We start from the raw sequence: 21,585 nt of genomic DNA, 5'->3' as shown, positions 1-21,585 counted from the left end.
GACAACTTAGAGGATAGCTTTATTTGGAACAGAACACCAAATTTTTAGGTGAACAGAAGTATTGGAACGGATAGACGTAAAACAGATTCAAGTGAATAAGACTTAATGTACAGTTGCAAATCATTTAGTTGCAATAACTGCATCAGGCTTGTGACCCACTGACATCACCAAATTTACACTCTTCTGGTGCTTTTCCAGGCTTTCACCGCAGCCTCTTTCAATTGTTTGTTTTGGGGGGTTACTCCCTACAGTCTCCTCTTTAGCAGGTCAAATGGACACTCTGTAGGGCAGTGGTTCTCAACCTTTTTGAGTCATGACCCCCAATTTAACATGCACTGGTGTCCACAACCCCCCCAAACCCCCGTCCTCTTCCCAATCACGCGCGCCAACACCACTGCCATCCCGGTGTGAATGGATAAAGCGCTGGCCGCGGTGCTGAAACAAACAGTAACCAAAAAAAGGTGCAGGTATAAATTTACTGAGTTCTTATTCTACTCCCTTTATTGGTTGTCAATAAAACTCTGGCTCTAATTTCCCCTCTAATGTCAGTGGAGAAATTGAAAGATAGCGGAAACACAACTAAGTGAAGCGATCAACAATAAGTGTGAGAGAAAACATTTCGGAGAGAGAGAACAGCAGCAGCTTTGCCTCTGGGGATGAGCTTCTGCTCATGAATTTAGGGATATTTCTGTCTATGATGAATAACATGTACAATAAATCTCAATAGATACTTGTTTTTTCATGACATTCTGTCTAAAGTCATAACTTCTAAAATTTTAAAGGTGCTCCGTGTCCTTTTTGTCACTTACACGCCCGACCAATACACACTATTTGTGTCTATTTGTGTTGATTTACAAATCAAGCTCTTGAGGTCACTCTTAAGCTATCAGTTTCTTATTGAGATACAAGTCTTGCCCAAAGGCACAATAAACATCTTATTTTTGGCAAAATCGCTTTTGGATCTATTGAAAAACATATAGCAGCATCACAATAATACTTTAACATGACCAACAGATTCGACAATGGTCGCTACGTCACATCATATTGCTGGTAGTCGAGCCAGTTAACATGTAAACAAATAACGCAAGCTTTATTTTTCTTTTTAATTAAAGAAAACAACAATCAACACTGATTAAAGCCTTCACGAAACACAGTGGGGAGAAAAACAGCGCACGTTTCATTTTGAACATTTATGTTGCTGAGAGCTTGTAAACATGAAAAAAGCACTGCAGGTATTCCGTGTTGTCTTTGGTCTTGCATGAAAAGCCATATTCTAAAAAGTTGGGCTGATATTGACGGAGCCTCGAAGCTCTGATGTCAGCCAGTGTCGGCCCCAGTGCCTTGCGCATCTCAGCTGGTGGAGCTGCTGTTAGGCTTTCTGGTGACTGACCTTGAGACCCCTGGTGCTGCTGCTGACCCAAGTCTGAGCTGGAACACTTTTTTTGTGAAGCCATCGCTCCAGTTTTCATCATCAGTTGCTAGCAAACTTACTGCAGTGCGGCTAAGGCAACAACGTGCAAGATTTATTTCTTACTCTTTGTTTCTGTTTTTCCGCTGTGTGTCACTGAACAGAATCTCACGTGTACAGTTCAGATCATATAAACTCAGTTGATAAAATGAATTTTGGACAAATAATGAACCAGAAAACAAATAAAACCACTCCCACTGTCTGAAATTATGTAATTTAATATTAATTATGTGCAATTACATTTATTCCAAAATGATTTGGCGACCCCCAGAAATCATCTCGTGACCCCCATTGGGGTCGGGATTCCAAGGTTGAGAAAGGCTGCTATAAGGTTTAGGTCTGGTAATTGACTTGGCCAGTCTAAAACCTTCCACTTCTGTTGTCTTATTCTGTTGTCATCATGTGTTACATCATCACTATAGATCAATGAGCCTGTCCCAGAGGAAGCCATTTATGCCCAAGCCATGACATTACCTCCACTTTGAGTTGTATGTTTGATTTTATTCTTTCTCCAAACTTCAGCCTTTCCAACACTTTGGGAAAGCTTCATCTTTGCCTCATCAGTCCATAAAACTTTGTCACAGAATATTTGAGGGTGGTTTCTGTACTTTTTGGCAAATTCTAGCCTAGCCTTCCTTTTCTTCTTGGTAATGAGTGCTTTGAGTCTTCTGTTGTAGCTTCTGTACTTTAGTACAGGAAGTCTTCTGTGAACAGTAGATGGCGATACCTTCACTCCTGCCCACTGGATGTTGTTGCTAATGTTACCACGAGGGGTGAGTACCAAAATCTGGTACCAACATGGCACTGGTGCCAACATGTCTGATACCTACCAAAGAAAAAAAAAAAAATGTGGATAAAAGTGTCTGTAACATCAGGAGTGCCATATCCATTTCCTGAAAGGGGTGTGGTCAGGGGCGGAGTCAGACAGCTCAGTAACATTTAAAGCCACAGGGTTTGTCTTAGGTGTATCAGTGGGTGGGATTTAGAACAGCTAATGGTTTCAAGGCTCATGCTGGGTAAGAGAATATCAGTCAACATATTATTCCACTAACATCAGCATACTTAAATTGCAAAAGGTTTTCCATGGTTACTGGGTTTGTTTTCATACTTTGTCAAGCCCCATGTTTATTCTTTCTTTGTTTTATTGTCTGGATGAAATTGCCCTCATCACTCAGCATTCCTTGTATGTTCATCCACAGAGCACCAAGCTGTGTTCTTGACTGAAATGTTTGTTTTGTTGGCATAAAAATGGTGAATTTATATTTACAAGGGAATATTTTTTTCTTATGAACATTTGTAATGGATTATGGCTGTGGTGACATTGAGTTTCCTTTGTCATTTTTATTGCCTGTATCTGATTGTGAAAATTTTAGTAGGAGTGAAGCTGCACAACTGTTGGTGACTTTTTTCCCTGAAATTTTACACTCTTATTTTCTTTGTCCTTTTCTTTTCTTTTTAAATTCTTCTTTTTTTTTAAATGAAATTTTCCTTTCTCTGCTTGCATAATGATATATCAAAATATTGCTGCAGTCTATTGTAAAAAATGTCCTTAAATGGTGTGTGTGTGTGTGTATATATATATACATATATATATCCTCCGCATTGAAACCTATGTGCTCATTTCTTTTAAATGTTTAACTGTTGAAAACAGCTACCAAAAAAATTGCTTTATTTCCATATTTTGGGAAAAACACAATCACAAATGACCTTGACCTGGATAACTAAAAACATACTCAGAAATCTTGTCAATAGTATTTAAAATGGTTGTCCCTGACTTATTGTAGCTATAGGGATCTATTCTATCTAATCTAATTCCTAACTAATCTTAATCCATGTTGTTCTGTTGGGTTATTTTGGGCACACAAGGGTATTTCCTATATTTACAGTGATGACATTGCACTACCATTGGCTTCTGTATCCATTTATCTGTTCTTTTCCTTTGTTGGTTAACATATAGTCATGAAGCTGGTGGTAAATGCATGGTAATCGGAATGAAAAGGATGTAGACTGGTTAGGTGTTGTATTGTCATATACACACACACACAAATTTATGCTGTGTGATTTCAGCTTCACCTGGTCCATTGGAACTCTGACAAGTACACTTTGTTCGAGGAGGCTGTGATGGAGGAGAATGGACTGGCTGTAATAGGAATTTTTCTTAAGGTATGCCACATACACATAAGCACACACTCACAAAATGTAAACCCTACAAAATAAGCAGAAGACATCGATGGCTGTAGATATGATTCTGTTAACAGTGTTTTTACAAGAATATGATACACATGCAGATAAAAATGTGGATTTTACCTGATTTGTGTTAACTAGCTTAAGACTGTGGTTGAAATAAAGATTTTATTTGTTTTCCTTGTGTAGGTGGGAAAGAGACATCAAGGGCTACAGAAATTGGTTGACGCTCTACCAGCTATCAGACACAAGGTTAGTTTTTGTATACAACACAGACAGCACATTATTGCCTCACAGAAGGAATGAACTCTACTGGTCCACCAAACAAATTCACTCATATGTCAGTTTAAGTCTGACAATGAAAACAAAAGCAACAATTGAACTAACAGAAAAACTCCCAAAACTAGGGAAGCAACAATTTCATTGATTTATTTACATTGAACTTGGGAAATAACAAAAATCAAACATCTCTTGCTAATTACCAAAACTCAGATTGTTTACAAGAGGGAAAGCCTACTAACAAATAATAGAGCCAAGAAACACCATCCTAAACAGAAGTAATGACTTCAGGGAGCCCAAATGCCAAATTAGCAAACAAATACCCCACTCCAGCTATTAAAGAAAGAACCTTACCTGGCCATACAAAAAAACAAAGACAACTCTCAGCTCCCTTAATAACCACAAAACTGGAGAAAACAAAGTCTAACCGATGGCAGAGATCCCCTACGCTTCCTCTAAATTGGTTTAAAGAGTTTACCTTACTCAATCTTTACACACCAACACAAAGAGGAAAAGCTTCCATCATAGATGGTTCAACACCACATGGTTCAGGAGCAGAGTGTGCGAGACTAAAGCTCTGTCTTGGGAGTTTTTTATAGCTTCTCAGATGAACCTGATCAGCCTCAGCTGCTGCAGACTCGTGAGGTGTGGCAGAAAACCAAACAAAAACACAGGATTCACCCACTGACAGACTGCCTCATCAGAGGCAGTAACACTTGGGCACAGAGTGCCAATTGAAATGCTTTAGATGGGAACTGTTTTATTACACTGGGTTTGCACAGAAGCTCAGTGTGCTGAACAAATTAAACATTTTCATTATGGTTATCCTGTGTGTGCCTAAAATTTGCATGAGATGATGATTAAGGATGCTTGGTTGTTAAGATCAGTGATTCTCAATGTGGGGGTCAGGACCCCCTTGGGGTCACATGACACAGAGAAGAGTTCTCAGGATGTCTTAAAAAAACTAAAATGTTTTTTTAAATTACACACTTGTGATTTAAGACCAATTTTGCCAAATTTTAACCTATTTTTATCACTTTTTCCCACCAATTTTGCCAATTTAACACATTTTTACCACTTAAAACCCCCCCTTGTGGACGCTTTCCTTCACTTTTTTCTGCCGAATTTTGCCATTTTTTTGCCCATTTTAACCACAACTCATTATTTGTTATTTCCATTTTGGCCAGTTAACACATTTTTTGCCAGTTTCAGTCACTTCTCTTCCCATTTCACCAAATTTCCACCCATTGTTGCCTCTTTGAACTGATTTTGGCCTCTTTTCAATCCCCTATTATCACTTTTGTGCCCATTTTTGCCACTCTAACCCAGTTTTGCCATTTTTTGCTTATATTTTTTGCCACTTATGTCAAAATTTTGCCAGTTTAATCCATTTCTGCTACTTCCTAAGTCCCATTTCCCCACCTATTCCACCAATTTTTTGCCATTGACCCATTTTAATTCTTTTTGTAAGAAAAGGGATTGACATCTTTAAGAAGGCTATTTACTGCGGCACTAAAAAATACAAAATATTTATTTGATAAGAGTTGTTCTTATTCAGGTTAAATATAAAATATGGATATCACAGCTTAACTTGGGGGTGTCTCTGTCTCTGTCTGTTTATTTGTTTGTTTGTTGAGGACAAAATTATTAGCCCCTCTATGAAAATTTCTGTTTTTCCTCAAGTGCTGTTAAACAGAATGGAGAGTTCTGAGAGTTCTTACATTATTTTACTTTGCAGACAGAAACAAAATTATTTCACTAAAACCAAAAACTACCAGGGTCAAAATCATAAGTCCCATTTAGAACAGACCTTTTTGGTGAGCCATAGCAAAAAACATTAGTCAATAATGTGCCTTAACTTTGCAATAGGGCTGGGCAGTTAATTAAAAATTAGATTAAATTGCAATATGGCCTGCTGCAATTTTCGAATTGCAAAAGGTTCAATATTTCTTGGACCTGAAATTTGTGTCAAAATCACAGATTTAAACTTTCTCAGCAGAGATGTTATGCATGACATATGCAATAATTCAAGTGAGATATATATATATATATATATATATATATATATATATATATATATATTTATATTTGAATTGTATACAAAATATCCTATTATCATTTCTGTACTCTTTTCATATTAAATACGAGAATGACAAAAACCCAAAATTAAATGAATTTTTAAAAAAGAATTATCCAGCCCTTGTTTAGGAATTAAAGAAAGTGACGGAACAATTGCATATCAAATCGCAATCGCAATATTGGGGGAAAAAAATTGCAATCAGATTATTTTCCAAAATCGTTCAGCCCTACTTTGCAATACTCAGATCTTCTAAATCAAGGGCTATTTTCTAGTTTACACACAGTATAAAAGCCTCAAAAAGGGTTTGTGCTGTCACTTGAGCATTATTGTGTGGCCTGCACAAAGCCCTGACTTAAATCCCATTGAAAATCCGTATGGGTACTGAGGATGAAGGTCTATGCCAGAAGGCTATCAAATCTGGAGGAGCTCGAGAGATTTGACAAACAAGAATGGGCTGGGGTTCCTCAGAAGATGTCAAAGACTTGTTAAAAACTAAAACAAACGACTGCAGGCTGTTGTCCAGCCAAAAGGAGACACTACTGACTATTAGTGCCAGGGGGGCTAATAATTTTGACCCTGGTAGTTTTTGTTTTTATGTGGAATATTTTCATTTCTGTGTGCAAAGTAAAATAATTTCAGCACCCAAAATAAAACCAGGATGTTTAAAAAAGCTGTGATAGAAATTCTTTGCTTTGTTTAACAGCACTTGAGAAATACGTTTAAATCAATGGAATTTTCATAGGGGGGCTAATGATATAGTGTATACCTGTATATCTTGAATCTGTGTACAGGTGCATGCTTCTTGTTCGACTGAAAGCTGGTTAAGTGGCACTTCCTGATTTGTTTCCATCTTTATACAAAAGCAACATGTAGTTGTAACACTGCATGTAACATGGTAAGTCCAAGGCTTAAGGGTGTGGTGAGAAAGGTGTTTGGACTCATCAGACCTGCTTGGCGACCACAAGTTTTTGAAGAGGCCTGTTAAAGCAGAGGTAAAGGGATCAGCAGGTTAAACAAGCTTATAAAAAAGATGGTCTTCTTGTAACAACTTGAAATTTGTGTACATGTGCATTCTGACACTGTTCTGTGCATGTCTAATTTACATATTTGTGTATATTTGTCATGTAAAATAAAAATACTTAAAGTAACGCATAAAAATGCAAAGTTACGAGTAGCCCATTGCAACACACCTCAAGTATTTGCAAATCATGTATTTTACTAAAGCACATTATACAGTTAACCCTTTATCTACTGACCCAGCGCTGGCGCTGTGTTTCATATGTCCAGAGTATTATTACCTCAACTCTGTCAAAGTTTGTCCGATCAGAAAAATTCTAATGTGTTGGAAAGCTGAGAATTGTGGGCATGTGCACATATCGTTCATTAGCAGTACTCGCAACCATATGACGTGGGCATTCATAGCAAAACACCATAGCAAAACACCAGAAGTATTGTGAGACCGCTACACAGATTCTCAACTCTGTAACTCCTCGAAAGTTTGCTCAATCTAAAAAATTCCAAGGCTGACAGAGAGCTGAGAATCTGTGCTTTCCAGTGTGGTATATATATTACGATAATGTCAAACAGCACCGCGAAAATGGCAGCTTTGGCAGAAGACGAGTGAGAAAAGGAGAGTGAAGGAAGAGAGTAAAAGTAGAGTAGGCGAGAGTGGTGTTTTGTTTTCAAAAAATGGTGTTAGTTAGTGGCATTTGTGCATGTCTGTCATGTGCAATAACAATATGTTACTTGAGAATGTTGAGAATGCATTTTTCCACCTTTATTTACACTACTTTTTACCTATGTATATAGTTATCTTTTGCACTGTGTTTTGCACACCCAGAGTCCTAGACTCAAAAAATGACTGGGGATTGTTCTAAACATGTATAGGTTCACATTTCAAATGTCCAATCAAAACTTAATGAGCAATGACAAAATTTCTTCTCATAAAAGCCATGAAAGACAGATCTGTTTTTCTGTTTTTCTTCTTTTAAACTACTGACAATTCCATAAAATGTGCAATAATCATTAACCAGATGTTGAAAAGTCAAGTTCAAGCACTTCTGGGAAAAGGGATCAAAGCTCTCAGACTTAGGGCATGTCCTTACTATTTTACAGCCATAATAACAAGATATGTCCAAATCGCCATTTTTAGACTCAGTAGGTAAAGGGTTAAGACAGGAAAAAAAATCCTCACTTTTTTCTCTGTTTACATGAACAAAAATGACAACAAATCCCACCACCTTCACATGCTTGCATGCCCTCATTACGGGTGACTGTGAGATAAACGTTCAGCACAAATGGGCATTAAGGGAAAAAACACAAAACAAAAAGGAGCAAGAAGAAACAAAGACAAAACACACAAAATAAACAGAGGGCTGGTCTCTGATTTCCACTTTTGCTAATAATATGCAGGGGAAAATGACCTGCCCCTTGTACTTGTTAGTGACTGGGTTAATTACTACTTATTCAAAGATAGCAAGCAGAGGGCTTAGGGCAGGGGTCTCAAACTCGTGGCCCGCGGGAAGATATTTTGTGGCCCCCCACTTGACGTCAAAGTGTAGTGTAAGGGCAGCCTTTAACGCACACACACTCCAGCCTCAGTCACAAAAATCCACCAGTTTCACCTGCCAATCAACAACACTGCAGCTTTAAAGCAACAAAAGGCTCAATTCTTATTATATCCATAATATTAATAAGCGTTAAGAGATAAGAACAAGAATTCAGAATAGGTGCCTTAATCCCCAAATGCATTTAATTAACGCACTGCAGCCGACAAACATGCTCTTTTGATGTCTTCACAATAAACAATCTTAACGGCTGTCATGGTTGAGGGCAAAGGCATCAATGAGTTTTGCTTGGTCGAGGGCTCGGGTTCTGTCTGAGTTTATTGCCGGCAGTACCAGGTTGCTGGTCTGAGAGTCTCTGCCGCTGTTCCTCAACTCATTCTTTAAACGACGTAGACATCACAGCTCACTGATGTGACAGGAAGGGTCAGAGATATGGATAGGAGTTTAAATAAGTCTATAAAGACATCCAGAGGTTTTTGCCTTGTAAAACCAAACTTCCCCTGAGTGGGATTAAAACAGCTGCGCTCAGGATGACAAATGTTTTCCCTGCGTAATTGTCTATCAGCCACAAATGCAGACATCGTATCTCACTTTAGTGCACGACTCAGTTCAATCTCCCGACTGATTTAATCCCTCATTATTACTATCTGTAATGCCAATCTAATATCAACTAATTTTATTTACATACAAGTTTATTTTATGTCAACAAGAAGTGAAATTGTGGTCTTGATCACTGACGTTTAAACAGGACATATTTTATAAATCCTGTGGGGTATTTCACTCCAGGTCTTGTCAAAGGTCTGGTAAAATTTCCTCTCATAACGATAAAAACAATTCTGTATAACTGAACAGTTAATCCTAATCTGGACACAGGCTGTCCTATGACATGAGAGGTTGGCATGTTTAGTCTTGAAGCAGCACTAAAATACGCATAGAGATGCCCCAGTTCATCACACGTGCAGGGCTGCCTGGGTGATTCAGATGGAGTGGACATGCAGAAGAGCGACTGTAGGGCTCATATGTGTGTTTTCAGTCAAGTTTTCACTCAGCAGGTGAGGGTTTGTAGCTCTGTAAACAGCACAGCAGTGTGAATCTCCGTCTTTCTCTCTCTCCCTCCCTCCCTCCTCTCTCTCTCTTTCCCTCCTTTTTCTCTCTCCTTCTCCTCTCTGGTCTCTGTCAAATCTGTCATGTGAAATAGGGCTCAGATCAGGTTTTGTGAACAGGTTGCTGTGTTAAAGCTATGAACAGTCATCGCAAATGTATATTTATAATGAACAATCCAGTCTTGTAAATTCATCATCAGTGGATTCTAAAAATGTTAAAATCTGTAAAAATTGTCATATGTTAAAAGTCAGCATATTTTTGCCTGACCTGTTTAGATTACTTGCTTCTAAAGTAGCTAATTAACCCTTTTGTGTGCAAACATGCAGCACTCATTAAATAGTGCCTGCATCTATTATTGGATCATTTCTCTTTATAAATATTACAGCAGCCAATGTATCAGTCGTTGGTTGTATTAAAATTGCTAAAAAAATTGTGTGGCCCCCAGGAAGTCTTGTTGGAGCAAATCTGGCCCCTACCCATAATGAGTTTGAGACCCCTGGTCTACGGTATAGAGTGCGAGGAGACTATTGTTATTGCTGGGATAGCACAAGACATACAGTCAGCGTACAATCGGTATTTGTGACAGTATGTCTGTCTATCCAGATATAATAGATGGTTGATTGTATTGAAGATTGGGGAAAGGCATGATTGTGACAGACTGGACTATTTATTTATTCTTTAGAAGAATAAGGAAGGATTGTATTTGTTTCCATGTTTTAAGAGAGTCAAATACAATTAAGTTGTTTATATAGATTTGTGTTTTTGCTTTTGTTGGATTATTAAGTAGCACTGGAAGAGAGGTGTAACCAGTTCAGTCTAAAGCCATGCAGATCCGTGCTCTTAAGTTACATCTTCTAGCAGACAACCACACCAAAAGGAGAGCACATTTGGGGGAGGTTGGGGCTCAGAATCATAATCAGCTTTATTGGCCAAGTATACGTACACAACAAGGAATTTGACTCTGGTTAGCTTTGCTCTCAATGTACAGGGATAAACATTACATTAAGAAATATATTAAAAAGCACAAAGAAATTAAGATTTAAACATGTACAAGCTTTTGTTAGGTAATTTTTTTCTAGAATAAACAAGTCCATATGCGTTCATAGAAAGGCTGTAAGATGTGCCAAGGGTGCCAGAATGTGAACTACCATGATCAGATGTCTAAAATATGCACGTATGTTGGCAAATTTTCATGAGGCAGATAAGATATTTTGAATGCAGAGCCAGGTACCCAAGCAGTCATATTGTCAATTTTTTGGATTACACAGCTGTAGTGGGACTAACCTCCCACGACGATGAGTCCGGGTATAGGCAAGAAATAGAATACCTGGAGGCTTGATGCAAAGAAAACAACCTCTGCATCAATGTGAGAAAAACAAAGGTAAGGTAATGTGGACTTCAGAAAGCACAAACTCCCACCTCTTGTATGAGCAGCTAATTTCATTCCCCTCATGTGCCCAATCAAAATTTAAATGTCTGCTTATTAATTCAATAAGCAGCCATAATGTTGACCATATTTGTGTCTTTCCATCTCTGTCTATAGGGCAGCGTAGTGGAGTTTACCCGATTCGACCCCGCATGTCTGTTACCCACCAACACGAATGATTTCTGGACATACCATGGCTCTTTAACAACACCTCCTCTGACAGAATCTGTTACCTGGATTGTTATGAAGCAGCATATTGAAGTCAGCCATGACCAGGTATGTTTGTGTGTCTAGTAGTCTTGTCACGGTACCAAAATTTAAACTTCTACACCGATTCCAGGTTTAGTACCGCGATACTCGATACTAAAATAATTCTTGAACTGAAAAGATAGTAGTTTGATACTCGATACCTAGTGGATCAGAAGTAAGTTTGCAAAGAACAAAACACATAATATCAGTGAACAGTTAATATGGATTCTATGTTTTTATGTTCAAATGTAATTGGTCTTTGTATAAAGAGTTGAAGTGGCAACTCAGGTTTAAATGCTTAATCACAGATTTTGACGTTTTTTTTTATGTTCACCATTTTACGACATTTAAAATTGAGTTTTTGGCCTTATTGATTGAGCAGAGGACCAAATGTTGCCCCTCTATTTCCAGTTGCCCACCACTGACATATAGTAAACTGTGTAAAATTATTGCACCTACTGTTTATTTAACCTTCCAATGAGTTTTAATAATTTTTTATAGAAATCACAATGATTTTGACTGTTTTATTAAGATTTTATAAATACCAAGCTAACTTTGCCTTTCTTGTTATAGTTTTTGGGGTAACACATTAATGAAGTACAGATTATGCATATGTCCTGCAATTGACTATAATTTTATCAACATGCGATTTTCACCATAACTTCATTCCATTGACCCAATCATATTGTTTTGTACTTATCCAAGTGTGTTATGTTACTGTGGGTACTATAATTAATCATTATTAATTATAAATAATAAATGTAGCTTTAATACATCTGCTAATTTAGAACTCACATTTGGTAATGTGCTTGTCGTGTTATTTCATTACAGGGTGGGCATAATACTGGCGTGTTACTGCTACATTAAAGTAACGTTGATCGTGTGACACAATTTAGCAGCAAATCATTTCCCACTACTAGCGGGCTAACGTGCTAGGTTATGGACTGACCTGTTGTGTTTTGTACACCTAAACTTAAAACAAAAAGTAAGGCAATTTGGGTTTGGTACATTATTTCTTTGTTGTAACAATGCTTCTTGGTAATAAATCTTATACTCTTGGAAAGCCTGTTTATTACCCTTTAAATGATGCCACATTTGTAAGGATCTTGCATTTGTGGCATGAGCAGCAGAGCTGAGTATGTGGGTTGCGCCCATGAAAAATGTGCGAAATCTTCTCTGCCAATGCCAAACAGCTTATTGCCTTACTTTTTGTTTTAAGTTTAGAATTATAGATCTGGGACTTAATCTTCATTTTTTACTGATTGACCAATGCTGTATCAAACCATGACCTTAAAACCAAAGTACAAATTGTCCTCACTTCCCCCAAAACCTCCAACACGACAGTATAGATAATGGAATGACAAATGGATAAACTTTGGACCATTGACAAGAGAGCCTCTATTGCCTTTTTAGTTGGAGGTCTCTGTATTTTTTTGTGAAATACCAGACTATAATCCAGAAGTGCATCAAGAAGCTAAGCAATGATCTTTTCCAGAGGCAAAGTCTCATTGGAGTAAGCCTGTTGATGTTGCACTTATTGGAAACTGCATGATAATTTTCCTGCAAGTTAGGTGAGGGTATGAAATAAACCAGCCCATAACTCTTTTTCAAAAGCTTTTTTAATGGCTGTTATTTCTGTCGCTCTACAGCTGGCAGTCTTTCGGAGTCTTCTTTTCACCTCAGCGGAAGAGGAAATACAGAAGAGTATGGTAAACAACTTCCGTGTGCAACAGCCCCTTTGTGGTCGCACCGTTCGCTCTTCCTTCTCTCCCTTCCTACAGGAGGCACCATCAGCTGAAGGGGACAAGCACAGTCACTAAACCTGCTGGATCCAGAACACATATCCTCTAACATAATAACACACATGATAACCTAGCAGTGACAATACCAACATTAATTCTGTTCAAACATGTAAAATTTATTTCATTTCTTACTCTAAACTCAGAATTCTAGCTTATTTTTCACTTCCATACAAGAAAAATGTGTTTATTTGTTTAGGGGAATAAGTTTTAAGAATAAAAGAAATAATACAGGGTTGTGTTTTTAAACAAACATGCTATGGCAGCTGAGGAGACTTGTGCTGGTGCTGTTTTAAACATTTGCTCTTAGTCGAAACATGATGGTATCTATGATTTAAAATCAATGTTCTCCCAGGTGTTGAGTTAAAACTGTATTTTGTCTCTGGTTTGTTTATGTCAGTTATGAAACATTACACTACATAAAATTAGTCTTGCAGAAATTTCAGCACACACTCAACTATGCTTTATTTTAAATCCCTGAAAAATCTAACACTACAGTGAAACCCATGGCTTAATCTGCAAGTTGAAATTTAATTTACTTCTTAATTTTTTTTTGTATTATTAAATCAGTGGGAATGTGAAAGACCAGAAGTGCCTTTGTTATTTGGTTTTGTTAACTGTTCTGTTTGATGATTAATAAGGATGGGATTTCTCATCAGAATTACATAAGCAGAAGTAGGAGGCAAGATCCCCAGAGACAAAGACATAGTTCTTTTCAACAAACCAAAAAGTTTTTCAAGTTAGCTTTTATTAAGAAATTAAATTCAAATATAGCTGTGCCCTACTTGCAAAGACATTAAACATTTGGAGCAGGAAAAAGAAATACAAGGGTGATGTATCCTCATCAAGTCTTTGCGGTGGGGGGTGGCTGTTATCGGAGATTGTGGGAAATTAACTGTTACAAATGGAGGTGTAGTATTAAAAAAAAGGAAATATATATATATATATATATATATTTATATCATCATTATAATGGCTTTTGGCATTGAATCTTATAACATTGGAAAGCCTGTTTTTTCACTCTTAAATAGCATCAAATTTTTAAGGAACATTTCATCTTTGAGGATAGCATTCTGTACCACTCTGGAGATATAGGATTTCCACTGGCTGCAGAATCTCATCTCTATAAATATCTGCATTGAGATTGCCTCCAATGATGACAAGCCTAGTTTTTCCTGTGGGGGAGATGCAGCCCCACACCACCACATGGCCTCCACCAAAAGATGTTACTATGTTAGTGCAGCAACCAGCATGTTGTTCTTTGTGTTTTCTCCACACTTTGACCCTACGATCCAATTGATGTAGGCAGAATCTTGGCTCATTGCTGAACCTAATAGGTGCCATCCAGACACATATTTTGTCAGCACCTGGGGGTACCAGAAGCTCAAAATAAGAGTCAATAGCAACAGCGAAATTAGCTGTTTGGCAAATTTTTCAGGGGCTCAACTCACATACTCAGCTTTGCTGCTCATCCTACAAATGCATGTTTGTTACAAATGTGGTAACATTTAAAGGGGAAACAAACAGGCTTTCCAACGGTATAAGATTTATTGCCAAGAAGTATTATTACAACAAAGAAATAATGTACCAAACACAAATGTCCTTACTTATTGAGATATATATCATGCATTGACCTGATTGATTTACTGTATCTAAACCTCTGTGTATTGCCACAGAGTATTTCAGACAGCAGTAAGAAGCGGGTATAACCCAACAGCACTGTTTACTGGTCACAGTTGGTACAACAACTGACTCTGCTCTGACATACCCTAATCATGGGTAATTTACTCAGCAAGCCTGAGCACTCGTGCTAGTGATATAACTTTGTATTTTTTATTTCAGGATCCATACTAAAATGTTAGAGTAGTCATACTACATGTTTGAGCTGCGTGACCCTGGCTCTCAATTTTATGATCAAACAATATCAAAAATGACTTATGAAAGCCACTACCAAAGGCATATAAAAGGTAAAGAGACAGGGTTGGCAGAAGCCTTACTCACAGCCCATGTAGACACACCAGGATGCTGTGAACAGTGGCCTTTGAGCAAGTCAGCTGTCATGCACTACACGCTAGGGCTATACCAAATGATTATCTTAATAACCGAATAATCGGCCAATTACTCCCGCCATTTTAATTAATTGTTTCATTGGACACTTCTGAAATAAATAGAGACATCCCTTAATTGAAAACAGCACACATATGTTGTAGAAATAATAGAAATAGAAAATAATAGATAATAATGTTAATTACAAAAAAACAAACTTTACTATGTAAAATTACCATAAATTGGATAATCTATGCTTCTGTTTAGGTCAAATTAGGCTTCTTCATGTTCATAATGTTGGCCATATCATATTTCAACTCAGTGTTTTTGCACTTTTTCATTCACACATCAGCATTAGCTGTAGTGAAAAGTTATAGGTAAAGCCCGCCCAACCTCAGACCATTATATGAACTTGGGCACTGTGTTGATTGTGCAGAGGGGCAGAGCTTAGTGATAGGTCAACTGCTCCTCTCACCCTGTGACTGCAGTAGACACACATCAGTCTTTTCTACATTTAGAGTTTGATGCGGACAAAAACACACAGTGAGGGAAATATAATTTTGAATGTCAGAGAACCCATTACCAACACAGAACTTAGGTTCCATCATCAGAGAACAATTTTTAGGCCCCAAACATCTCACCGACACTAAGATTATAAGTGATCATTGATGAACGTTTCTCATAATTTTTGTTGATCATAAAATCATTACCATTGAAGTTATATGTGAAAGTGAAGTTTAGTAACTGACAGCATGTGATTTAAACAGATCCATGCTTCAGCGAGCAATGCATTAATATTGCCACACAACAAATTAATAAATGAATCCATTGCTTACACTTTTAGTCATTAATTATTGGTATTTTTTGATTTTTGCAGCTCTACAGGCTACTACACACATGTGCTGTGCCAACTAAAATAAGGAGGCTAGATATGCTTACATGAGATATCACCAGAATGGCTCTAAATACTAGCCTGAATAGCTGATCATTAAGGTAACTCAGGCATTCAACTATGGTTTCAGTTTAGCAACAACGTAGACACTATCCAGATCTTATTTGTAAATAGGGATAAGGTTATACAACCTAACAACCTTATTCAGCCTGCTTTGTTTCATGAATGATAGCAGTGGTGTATTTGCTGGTTGTAACTATGCAGTACTATTGAGTAAGGATGTTTTGAAGAAAGAGATGATCAAAGAGAACAGAAGGTTTTGGGGAGGGATGTGGACTATCTATGCTTTTGGCAGAAAACACATACTAAAAGAAAGTTAGTGTTTTTACAGAACCACTGCAGATGCACAAGGTGTATGAAGCAGGTGAAAGATTTATTATTTGTTAAGTAAACTGAAGGGTGTTTAATGATGATGATGATGGACATTGAGAATACTTTTGGGAATAATACATGTCATCTTTTTTTCTATATAATTAAGTATTAGTACATTTATGTTTAGAATATCATGTTGTGCCATGGAAACAAGGGACCCATCACTGTCTTCATCTTGAACAGCTGCATTTTATGGATGTTAATAAATTGTATAATTGTACACCGTGATCCGCCTTAATATTTAATGGCATATTCTCTGTGAAGTTACTTTTCTCTGCCTTTTTTCAACCATGAATGTAGTAGATATGTATCTAGATCTAAATGATCCTCTGAGTCAGTGCTGGGATATTACATCAGGATTAAAAAGTTATATGTGATGTTTTCTGTGTTGTCATTCTGTTTTGGGAGTTTCAAGCCCCCCCTTCTTTCTCTTTCTTGTATCACTGTCTGCTTTTCTGCACATAGTATTTTATGCTAAAAAATGCTGTCATCACACTGTACTTTCCCATGTCTTATACACAGCACATCTTGAGCTATGTACTGTAGTTTGTGTGATGTTTAAGCAGGTGTTTTTTTCAAGTGTGCAGTCTATATTTTAGCTATTTATTTTTCCAAAGAGCAGCTGACATTCTTACCCTGCAGGGCTTCAATAGGCCCCTCTCCTCTCGGTATGCTTAGCTCCACCTGGATGACCCTTTACAGGCACAGCTGTGCAACCAGGAAGCATTTATCTCCAGAAGAGCCTGCTCCCTGAAAGAAATGTTGAAATCAATCCAAAGGCATCCCATGTTGGAAGTGTGAAGATTATTAGGTGTAGCATTTAATGTATGAGTTTTTACAATAAAATTAACTATGTAAAAAGGATGATTTACTGTAATTAATGAGCAGACATTTAAACTGTACTCTTTACCTGGTGACAGGAACAGATGTGTAGTTTTAAGTGTTTAGTGTGCTCCAATCAAATTTTGATTATACTGTATATAAGTAAGCAGTTCTGGAGCTAAAATTAACTGGACTATATTCTAAAATATTCAAAGGTGCTTGGGCATATAGTCTCTTTTTAATAATCATAGACTTATAGACCACTTTAGACCCAGCTGAACTAACTCCCCCTCTAAATATTAACCAATATTCGGAGTTTGAAGAAAACAGACTTTTGGTGGCTACATCTCAGTCACATCCCCCACCCTATCCAAACTCATGCCTTTGAAGACCCATGACAGAGAGGGGATGTTTGGTGGCCCCACCCAGATGCCTGGGGTATTGAGGCTGGGTTGTTTTCACTTTATTAAAGACTGTTACTATGGCCGGGTGTGATTTTGGTCTCCACCTGATTCAAACCAAAGGCTTGGCGATTGAAGCTGACCTAGAATTGTTTATTGTGCTAAGCTGCAGGATAGAGAGCCTTAGTGAACAGGGACACACCAGTCAGTCTCTTCTGGTTTTCCCCCAATTGTATAAACAGACACAATGACTGAAGACAAAATCTTTGAACCATACAATGCCTGAAGCTCTTCATAAACGTGACCAACACTGGGACTGTATTAAGCAAGCAGTGATTTTTAATGGGATGTGAATATCATCAAGAGGGAACTGCAAATGTTGCTGTTTGGGGGAATAAAATGAAAAGAAACTGGTTTGCAAAAATACTGGTCAGTTGTTTTTTTTCAGGTGTTGAAGAGAATATTAACTCTTACGTGCTTCCTATCGCCTGGTCTTCTTTATAGAGGAATCAGTTCCCTCTCTTGTGCAACAATATGGTTTACAATGAAGCTCTTTTCTAGTTGTTTGACTGCTCAAAGCACTCTGACACCACAAGTCACACTACCCATTCACACCCACTATGCCACATTCACACACTGATGGTGAAGGTTGCAGTTCATCTGTATCCATACGTTTACATGTCACTGATGCAGCAGTGGGAGTACTTTGGTGGCTAGGTGTTTTGGTTTTTTGGTGAACATTAGATTGCCAAATTAAGCAACCTTTATATTAACAAAAGCAATAGTGTTACAAAAACCTAAACCAGCAATTTAACCACAGTAACTTTCTTCAGAAAATAGTAGATCAGGCCTGCTTGTAAAAGAGATGTCGCTCTATAATGTATGAACAAGAATGTCTGAAAACATGGGGAAAACAGATCCAGGGTTTTACCTTTCTTCTTTTGTGTTGGTTTTTATTCATTGTAGTTATTATTATGCAAAAATGCTCAAATTCCTGAGATGGAATATGCTAGGAATGCTAAACTTTGCAGTATAACTGAAAAATCCTTTGCATCACCTTAAGAAATCTGAATTGAGTCAGGCAGAAGTGGTTCTATGGCAGTATAGAGGCTAAGAGGCAGACTGAAGCTAAAATCCAACAAAGAAGATTTAATACTATAGACTCTTAAAAGTTGATTCAGTTTGCGTGAACTTCACATTTATGTAAGATTCTGCTGGAAACCTGCTCTTGCAGGTATTAAAGGAAATGACACATCAGACAAAATAGCAACATCAACCAACATGAAGGATATTCTAAATATATCATTTGGTAAAGGAGAGACTAAGGTGTGGATAAAAAAGATGCAGAAAAAGAAGGACAGATGGGACATAATTACTAACGAAAGGAAGTACTGCAATAAACAAAATTTCAATACAAAAGATGTGATTAGAAAGAAAAGGGGGTAGAAGATGGTTTTAACTAGAGTGGCATTTGACCATTCAGGGGTACAGAAAATATTGTTTGTTAGATAAAAGTCAATCAGATTGATGATCAGGATGAACAACCCAAAGAGTACAGAGCACACATTAATATACAGCAAAAACAACAGGAAAGAGTGGATCAGGCTAATTGAAAAAATAAGTATGGTAGGAAGAAAATGGAGCCCTGGGGGTATACTGGGAACAACAAGAGGAGTAAAGGAAATACAGAGGGATGTTACAGAATATGTTATTAAGGTCATATCAAAAGGTAAAGTTCCTTTGTTCAACAGGTTTTTTGGATTAGTATAGAATTCATTCTGCCTACAGCAGTACAGTAGGTGGCAGTATGCACCTCCAAGTCATGGTTGAAACCTGCCCTAAAACCCAAAGTAGAAGAAAAGCTACCATTGTGCACAGACTTAATGATGTATTTGATTGGAACAGTCTTTCTTTCTGCTTTGTAAAAAATGATCATGTAATAGTGACATATAATGTAACAACGGCGCATTATGTATCAAGAAAAATATAACAAAAACTCGTGTATCAACTGATCAATAATGTAACAAAATGCAGGTGCTACATTTTGCATCAGTTATATTCTAAAGTAAGCAAATATTTTTCTCCTAATAATGTGGTAATTTTATTCTATTATAGAATGAGTCAATAATTTATGGTGTGTGTGTGTGTGTGTGTGGTGTGTGTGTGTGTGTGTGTGCTCAAGCACATGTGAACTGATACAAACAACACAACATTTTGTGAAATACCATTATACTATAGTTAGGGCTGGCTATGACCTGGACCATCCCATAGGTAGTTTACCTGCTATAGACCTACAATTTCCTGTTTGATAGAGCCATAAGAAACCATCCAGTGCTGCAGCTGTATCTCCATTAAGAGCTGAGGGTTGAGGCGGGCTTTAGACACTGCTCCCTGCAGGCACCACCCACAAATCTTAACCAGCCAATCACAACGATTTCCACCCAGAAAGTTCAAAATGTCTAAAAATGTGTAAGAAAGTGCAGTTAACTTACAATCTCTAGGGGTTGCTATGTAGATACACTGGGATATGCTGAAAACCAGATCAAGTGGAAAATAAGTACCAATAAAAAAAAATGAGAAAAATGTTTGATAGTTGCAAGCAACTATTGAAAGAAGGCTTTTAGACTACACTCTATTGTGAAGCAATAACCATGTTAATCCATAAATCATTGACTCACTCTGTTATACTTTCTTGTTACATTATGCATCATTGTTACATTATCAGCTTACATGCTTTTTTACCTGGTTGTAATGGTTTCTTTATGGCTGAGGGTTGTCACTTAGTTTCCAGTGTACTAAGAATATGGAATGAAACCCAAAAAAAAAAAAAAAAAAAAAAATGAGGGTACGCGCTTATTCTAGTTCTTCATCAGACTTTGTATATACCCTCAAGCTGTCCTTGTAAACACACCTTTATGTCCTGGTATGAGTCCCTCTTCACACAGTCATTTGGTAAGTCTGGTTTGTGGTATACAGTTATTTCATAGATATTATACAATATTTAAATATTTATTACAATGTTATAGGCATGTTATATGAAATGCATTTACTTATCTGCTTTTTTTTGCCTCAGCCACTTGCCATTAACTTTTACTTCTGCCATTATCCGGTGTTTTATCAATTTTTACTGAAATTACCTGACAGATAATAAGTTGTACATTTTAATCTTAACCAACTGGTTTGCTCATTAAAAAAAAAAGTTATTACTTCGTTTATAATTGTATATTCTCAAGCCACTGGCCCTTTAGTGAAATGTGTTTCCTTTGGATGATCAAAGTGTCAATCTATATTTCCTGTGAAAAAACTCCCCACATGATGTTGTCAGGTCAGACAGATTCCTGTTTCATGTTGATGAAGAGCCATCCCTACTGCTGCCCTTGCCACACATGCTCCAGAGACAAGCTTATTCGCAATCAAAAGTACCATCTTTATGAAAGTGAATGTGGCCTATATGTGATTTCTAAATGCTAAAAAAAACTTAAATTGCTAAATAGCCAAAAATTCACTCAATTGATTCTAACAGAATAAGTTGGAGACATCTAAAGCTGTCCTCTAAACATGCACACTGCATTTCTTTCATTCTGATGAAGGTAGGATATAAGCACAACTTTTAAACGTGTTATAAAACTGCTGTAGGTTTAATTGTACAACATGTGAATTTGATTTTTAAATGTCCATTTCCATATTTTTTCCAAGCATACAGTACTTTAAGTCCACACACCGTGGCCTTGTTTATGTCCTGCAGTGAAGCAGAAAAAAAAAAAATTAAAGGCGGGTTCCAATTAAAGAACGTATATTCCTGCTGTCCTTCTGCTCTCTTCTTGAGAGGCATTGTT

At 37.3% G+C, this 21,585-nt stretch overlaps 1 protein-coding gene across 2 annotated transcripts in view; it reads left to right on the top strand.

The window, feature by feature from the left end:
* The window catches only part of ca5a (carbonic anhydrase Va), a 28,345-nt gene extending 10,220 nt beyond the window's left edge, over positions 1–18,125 (top strand). Inside the window, exons 4-7 of one of the 2 annotated variants that reach the window (XM_041796371.1) lie at positions 3,536–3,631; positions 3,842–3,904; positions 11,226–11,384; positions 13,007–18,125. In XM_041796371.1, coding sequence (XP_041652305.1) covers positions 3,536–3,631; positions 3,842–3,904; positions 11,226–11,384; positions 13,007–13,177 — 489 coding nt within the window. In that variant the 3' untranslated portion in view covers positions 13,178–18,125. The remainder of the gene's footprint in view (positions 1–3,535; positions 3,632–3,841; positions 3,905–11,225; positions 11,385–13,006) is intronic. The other variant, XM_041796370.1, reaches the window with a different exon arrangement.
* The last annotated feature ends 3,460 nt before the right edge of the window (positions 18,126–21,585 follow it).

The sequence above is a fragment of the Cheilinus undulatus genome, linkage group 9 (genome assembly GCF_018320785.1).
Source record: "Cheilinus undulatus linkage group 9, ASM1832078v1, whole genome shotgun sequence".
Classification (NCBI taxonomy): domain Eukaryota; kingdom Metazoa; phylum Chordata; class Actinopteri; order Labriformes; family Labridae; genus Cheilinus; species Cheilinus undulatus.
The sequence above is the reverse complement of the archived record's forward strand: the minus strand, read 5'-3'. Positions and strand labels throughout refer to the sequence as shown.